Here is a 7,276-nt window from a genome sequence, read left to right as displayed (position 1 = left end):
GTTGGAGAGTATATTGGCGTTTTTGGAGCCACGGGTGACTCCAGTGGGATGTTTATGATACGCGACGAGTTCGGTACGGCGCTCTGTGAACTCAGTAGAGAATCGTTGAGATCAGATTGAATGTTCTGAAAATTACCGACACCATTTGAGTGATTAGTCATGGTATTAATAATGCTGAAATTATTCTGAGTATGGCCAATTGCAGGTGTAGCACATGTCTAAGGTAGTGAAGGAGGAGTCTTCACGTTACGTCTCGGAGTGTGACTGTCCGATGGAATGCTTCTAATCTGGGGTGGTGCAGATGACGTGATGTAAGAGAGATGATTGGACGTTGATACGTTGTGTTGGACGTCCATCGTGGAAGTATTGCCCGAAGAAACACTGCCCCTGGATGGTTTGTTCACAGTGGATTTCGAAGTCCTTACAGTAGGTGTCGACTCGACGTTGACCTTGTTGCTGTCCTGGAAGGGACTCAGCCCGTTACTATCTAGGTTGTGAACTACGGTCAAAGAGTCATGAACGTTCTGTAACAGATTGGGGGAGATTACTTTCTGAATCGATTTGTCGCCTGTTGAGACCTTCTCTTTCTTCAAGTCCGAAGGCTCGTTGAAGGTTGTCACCTTCAAGGTGGTTTGTGTCTGTTAAGGAAATTCGAGGATTTGGAAATACAAATAATTGACTATATTTCACACACAACAGCTATACATCTATATTACACTCTGAAGAACGTCTTGCACGCACGCTTGTCGCCAACCGACTATCCAGAATCTTCTAACGGCAGTCTTTTGTCTCAACTAAGACCTGGACGCCCTCTGACCCTTACGCACACACTCTCATGTACAGTGTAAATGTATCACTTCCCTAACACGCCTCCTTACATTTATACTGTAATATCGGAAAATAAGGATAGAAATTTCTTTTTTCGATTACTTACAATTTCTTAATATTAAATTGAATATACAAATATAAATTGGACAGAGAACGATATTTAACGGAAACTAAATGCAATACTCGTATCTATATCAAATAACTTTACAGTTATTTGATCACTCTCGTCACAACGAATCTAACACACACACACACTCTCTCTCTAATAACTCTATCAATTCTCACGACTCTACTCTTCGATGACTCGAAACCTCTAACGACTCTACTCTTCGACAACTCGAAACCTCTAACGACTGTACTCTTCAACGACTCAATTCGCTCTGACTCTCGCAACACACTCCTGCCCGGTCGTGCTCGTTCTTGCTCTCGTCCTCTCACACACATACACACTTTTCGGCTCACATACTCTGGCCTCTCGATTGCCATTCCTTGAAATATGAAACCGTACCTCTGTTTTGACGCTGCTTATCCTTTCTCGCGTCGCTGTTACTAGGCGCTCTTGGATGTAAACAAACCACGAAAGACGACGTACACGGTTTTTTCCTATTTTCAACCGACCTCTAATTCAAATCTATTCTACGATATTACACTCGGCCTTTCCTGACAATCACATCTGCCCTCAGATGTGCTCATCATCGCCGCTCGCACTTACATCACTATCGTCGGCATTCCACCACTTCATGTGATCGGCTGCCGTGGAAGTTGTACGTGGCCCTTTGTGCTCCTCCTCTCGCTGCACTATGTATTGGTCATTTCGCAGGACTTTTATCACCCGATACGGTCCAAGAAACTTCGGATGCAGCTTTAGCCCGGGACCCTTCTGCATCCTCTCGATTGCCACTAGATCTCCCGTCCTGTACGCTGTCGCCTTCTTGCGTCTCTTGTTATACGCCCACTTGTCTGGGGCTTGGATCTTCTCGATCCGTCTCTTTGCGTCTGCACGCAACTGATCTCGTTCCTCTTGGAACACCACGGTCTGTTCGTCCTCGATGCTACTGCTCCTCTTTCGCTCTTCCTCTATCTTCCTCTCCGCTGTTTGTTTACCCATTTCACTCTTGTCAGGGGCTTTGATCGTCGTGACAGCATCGTGACATTTTCGTAGGCTCGGTTCGTACATGGAAGACGTTAACAACTTACCATCTACCGAGACTATGATCTCTTCTTTTTCGAAGGTCTTCACGTTCATCGTGTCCTCGACAATCCTATCGTCGTCCTCGTCATCCACATCCTCTGTATATCGATATTATTGGAGGGATTCCGCACGTGCGACTTCCCTTGTCTTTTCGTTCGCCTTGCATTCACTCTCTTCGAGTCCCTCACACCCGCAACGCTATCCTTCTCAGTAAATTCGCAAATATCATCAACAACATCCTGTTGCTGTTGTTTAGCCAGATTCTTCCTCCTCGTGATGTTCGCTAAGTCCTCCTTCTGGCCGCAAGAATCCGACGAGGACACCATCTCTTGGTCCACTTTATCAATCACCACGTGTCTTGCCACTATTCTCCGTTCCTCCGACACTTGCTGCACAGCTGCCCGATACTTCTTCAAAACTTCTGCTAACTCTTCTTTATTTTCTTCCAATTGCGACAGTAGCTCAGTTCGTTCGCGACTAGCTACATTAACACGATCTTCTGCTTCGGAACGTTGCCGCAGTGCTTCCTGCAACGAAGCCTGCGTCTCATTCAGTTCTTGCTCCAGTGCCTGTTTCGCTTTAACTGCAACTGCTCTAGCGCATTCTGCATCTTCTAACTGGTTCTTCAGCTGTGCTACTTCCTCCTCCGTTTTGCTACCAAATGTTAACTCCTCAAGCCCTTGGCCCAATGTCCGCAATCTTTCTTCCTTCAATTCGATTTCCAATCTTGCGGCACTAAGGTTCTGTTCTATGGTAAACTTCTCCGCGATCGCGATTTCTTTTTCTCTAGCTAATCTTTTACGTTGCGCTTTCTCTTGCCGCAGATCGTCCATTAGATTCTGAGTTTCTGAATCAAATTTGCGCTGTTTCTTTTCCAGAAGATTATTCCTAGCTGTTTGTTCTTCCAACAGTAGTCTCAAGTCGTGCATCTCGCCATTCAGACTTTGAACGCGTCGTTTCCATTGTCCAACAACCTGACGTTGTTCCTCGACCTCTTCGTAAGCATCAGCTAATTTCTTCTCCAATTGCTTCTTAAATCCAACCAGTTGCTCAAGATCATCCTCATGTTGCTGGGCACTTACTACATTTTCAAATTCATTCCTCAACGCCCTCTTTAGCTTTGCCCAGGACTTCGCGCATCGCTCTTGTCGTACGAAGTCCTGAACGGAGCCTGCGAGTAATTTCTTAGCATAGGTCACCATGTGGGCGTCTGACCAACCACACACTTCTGCCATTTACTCGAAGTCTTCCACCCACTGATTTACTCTCAGCAGATCATCCCCGCTGAATTTCTCTAATGAGTCTTCTACGTTTTTAAGGCTCAACATCGAACCGACGCATACCTTCTGGTGATACTCATCGCGGTCCTTATACACCGCTCGCGTGCCTCTCCTGTATTCTCGCGCGCCTTGTTTGTCGTCCTCGCCCTTACTTTCGTCGGAGCTCTCTTCTTCCGACGATACATCGTCTCCTTCTAGGGCCGCCTGTAGCCGCGCGCGTAGTTCGGGTTTTCTTCCCGTTACCTTCAACCCCAAGCTAGCGAGACGCGCTCTCAGCTCTTTCGTCCTCAGCTTCTCGAGGTCTTCAACGTTCGCCATTTTATTCTATTCTTTTTCTACCCCAGCACAAATAGCTCCGCTAAAAGGTGTCGTTTTCTGTCCTATTCGATCCCGGAGGGGCCCCGACTTGTAATATCGAAAAATAAGGATAGAAATTTTTTTTTTTCGATTACTTACAATTTATTAATATTAAATTGAATATACAAATATAAATTGGAGAGAGAACGATATTTAACGGAAACTAAATGCAATACTCGTATCTATATCAAATAACTTTACAGTTATTTGATCACCCTCGTCACAACGAATCTTACACACACACTCTCTCTCTTTAACAACTCTATCAATTCTCACGACTCTACTCTTCGACGACTCGAAACCTCTAACGACTCTACTCTTCGACAACTCGAAACCTCTAACGACTCTACTCTTCAACGACTCAATTCGCTCTGACTCTCGGTCATCCGCCTTTGAAACACGAAACCGTCCTTCTGCTCTAACGTTGTTTCTTGCTTTTCTCATATCTCTGTAAGAACTAGCTGACTTCAGTCACATAGGCGCTCTTAAATGTAAACGAACCACAGAAGGACGGCGTACACAGTTTTTTGTATTTTCAACCGATCTCTAATTCAAATCTATTCTACGATACTACAGTATTGTAAGGAGTTATGAACTCCGGGCAGAACAATGGCGCCGCTACATGTAACCGTAAAACAAGACGAATTTGTATCTTTTGACCTTCTTCTGACGATTATGAACAAACGAACGTGATCGCAAACGATACAGTATAAACTGTGACTAAACATCTGTATAGATATCGTTTCGCGACAAAATCTGTTTTAAATACACTAACGAGTACACATATTGGTAGTCTCATTATTGGATCCCCTACAGCTCTTATTAAGGAAGATAGAGGCCTGTGACAGTATTCAGCTTGGCCAACATTGAACAGGGCATATTGATAAGCCAGAGTAACTCACATACAAAATTATATTTTTTTTTTACGTGGAGAAATCCTCATGGACACTCCGCTGTTGCAGTAATTGCGTAACAGCAGAGTAGTGTCGGACTCTTACCGACTAAAACTCCACGATGACCGCCCGACGCGTATGACAGAGGTGCTCCAGGATTCTCTTATGAATTAACTTCAGTTGCACCCCCTTCACTCGTTCTCTAGTTCTAGCCAGTCCTAATATTTCCTGACTATTGAATTGGCGTTAGGAGGGGCCATTACCCCTAGCGCTGTCTCTCCTTATTGATATTCACCGGAGGCTTGTCTTGTGTGCTTCGACAACTCGCATACAACCTGGTGGTACAAGCTATGAAAAAACTTCCCCGGACATGAGAAAACACATTTGCCCAGATAACGTACGAAAGGTATTAGAGCCCACCAAATAAGATTTGCTACAATTTGCTGTAGTACGTCACAATAAGCCTATGAGTTTCGCGCGTCAGACGATTTTCGAATTAGTTGATGCTTGGATGTTCAAGATACGGAAGCGCGGAGAGATGATACGTTTATGTACAACTTGATCATGGTGCAACCCATTCGTCAGCCAGAAAACTTCATGCACGATTTTCTAAAAAGAAACACATTTCCCCCCTTCCTTATGCCGTACCAATCCTCTCTCGTCGCTCCTTATCTCATACACAGACAGGCCAAATAATGTTGCCGATGACCGCCAACAGCCTGGGTTCATGTACGGGTCTCTTGCCTGCGACAGAAATTTGTTATGTGTAGTATGCGGGGCAGAAAAGCACTTTTGCCATTAATATGAACTAGAAGATTGCAGAAAAATTGTAAACATTTTCCAAATTTTATTAATTTCATTTCATTTCTTAAAGTCTACAAAACTGTTAATCAACATTAAGCAAATATACAAAATCTTGACGTACAGAATAATGGAGCGAATATTAGAAACGATACTACTAAATCTACAAGCTAAAATGTACTATACAAATTTTCTTTAAACTATAAGACATGCAAAGTATATATTTCTGAAAATAAAAAATATCGGATCAAACACTCTTCGAACATACTTCGAACGCTCATTATTACGTATATTACCAAACCAATGCATACAATATAATATATAAACTAAGCCAACGAAAGGCGCAGAGACTGGAGAACATGGGGTCCCCGAGCGTGCAGTACGCTTCAGCATCGTTGCGAACACCAACTCCCTCCGCTTGTCCCAATGCCATCTCGAACGGTGAGACTGCAAACAGAAAATATCCATATATACATCAAGATAGTAATGCAATTTCTATTCTTGCAGCACCGACGTAATACACGGTGCTCCGTAATCGCTCGAGATTCCATATAGTTGTTGAAATCTCTACGCATTAGGTAGATAAAACGTTGCGAGAAATCCTCTTGTCACAGTTAGGTCTTCCAAACCTGATCGCTTGCATTTTTCCCGCTACTTCAGCGTTGTAACGTTACTTTTATTTCTGCCAACTTAGGCACGACATCGTCTAAACTGCCCAATTCAGGACACGATGGCTCCTCCCGGGGATTCTGTTGAGACGATCCCGGATTTTCCGTGTCCTCACCATTGTAGAGCTCATAATTTGTATAATATACCTTCTTCTTCAAGCATTGTTTTTTAAATTTCTGCCATTTTGAAGCTGCTGATAATCGCCGGATGCGTAAATCATTTTTAGCTTTGGAAAGAGCGCACGTCAGCATTGCTTCAATCCGTAAATCGCGTCTGCGCTTTCGGCGACACTTTGATCTTTTGCGGCGAACTTCGTCAATCCAAGTTAGTAACCGTTCAGTTTCTGGCTTGTCGGCGTTAGTTTTCGAAAGTCCCTTCTTTGTCCTCGCCATGCTTTCTCAATTATTTCACCTAATTATTGAGTAAGTAAAAAGTATACCAACCTGTATCCGGCTCCTGTTTGTTGTAGAACAATACAGAAGAGATTCACACAACTGCACACAAAGGATTTGAAACCACCGAGCAAAACACCCTCCTCACAGCACAGTCGTAAGATGACTAAGGGAAGTCTACGCTGCGCGTCTGAAGTCCGCTGTCTATACCCCCTCCTCTGTCTTTATGACGTAGTCTTACGCGCGAAAATGGAAACTAGTTCCGTGTAAAATCTTACGTTGGCCTTACATTCTCAGAAACTTTGAAAAATTCTTCAATCCAATTAATTTTTAAATATATGTGCGACAATTTTAATGCTAAATTTTATATATTTTGTACATTATATTAAAATTCTTCATTTACAGGAAATAATCAATAGCGTATGAAGGTGTACTGCACGTATTATTTGGCACGTACATTAACGTTGATGCAAGAATAATTATTCCAATGATTTTAAGTTACACACATAATAGATAAAGTAGGCTGTAGACTATGAAATTCGTATGAAATAAGCAGAGAATAGTAACTAAATAAATGTATATGTATATGGAACATAAATCTTGTAAAAATAATATACTAAATTACATTCAAATCAAATATATCAACAAGATCTGTTGACTTTTAATTATTTTTTTGAAGCACTAGTATCAAATAAAATTGCGTCATATAAAAATGTCATCCCGAAACACAGTTTAACGTGATACAATTGTATTACTTTAATTTAAGCAGAAAATATCTAATCATATTTAACAATTTTGAAAAACATACCTCTACTAAACTATCATTATCTTTTCCTATACCATCGGCAAGGCCCTGAACAGCAA

The 7,276-nt window shown here is 42.5% G+C and overlaps 1 protein-coding gene across 1 annotated transcript; it reads right to left on the bottom strand.

Moving 5' to 3' along the window:
• Window positions 1-218: 218 nt before the first annotated feature.
• LOC117240847 (unconventional myosin-XVIIIa-like) lies at window positions 219-3,618 on the bottom strand. The gene is made up of 4 exons (XM_033506869.1): window positions 3,544-3,618; window positions 2,211-3,180; window positions 1,541-2,118; window positions 219-638 (listed from the first exon to the last, which is right to left on the bottom strand). The coding sequence occupies exons 1-4, from the start codon at window positions 3,616-3,618 to the stop codon at window positions 219-221; spliced, it is 2,043 nt and encodes a 680-aa protein (XP_033362760.1).
• Between the last annotated feature and the right edge of the window lie 3,658 nt (window positions 3,619-7,276).

Source organism: Bombus vosnesenskii, unplaced genomic scaffold (genome assembly GCF_011952255.1).
Source record: "Bombus vosnesenskii isolate JDL3184/JDL3185 unplaced genomic scaffold, Bvos_JDL3184-5_v1.1 scf7180000015002, whole genome shotgun sequence".
NCBI lineage: Eukaryota > Metazoa > Arthropoda > Insecta > Hymenoptera > Apidae > Bombus > Bombus vosnesenskii.
Note: the sequence above shows the minus strand (reverse complement) of the source record. Positions and strands in the feature narration are given on the sequence as shown.

Excerpts from the sequence above, each read along its gene's own strand:
- LOC117240847 (XM_033506869.1), bottom strand. The coding sequence starts at position 3,618 with ATGGCGAACGTTGAAGACCTCGAGAAGCTGAGGACGAAAGAGCTGAGA. Across the intron at positions 3,181-3,543 it reads TCGCTAGCTTGGGGTTGAAG|GACTTCGTACGACAAGAGCG; the intron begins GTAACGGGAAGA and ends GGCTCCGTTCAG. Across the intron at positions 2,119-2,210 it reads TGAGAAGGATAGCGTTGCGG|AGGATGTGGATGACGAGGAC; the intron begins GTGTGAGGGACT and ends ATCGATATACAG.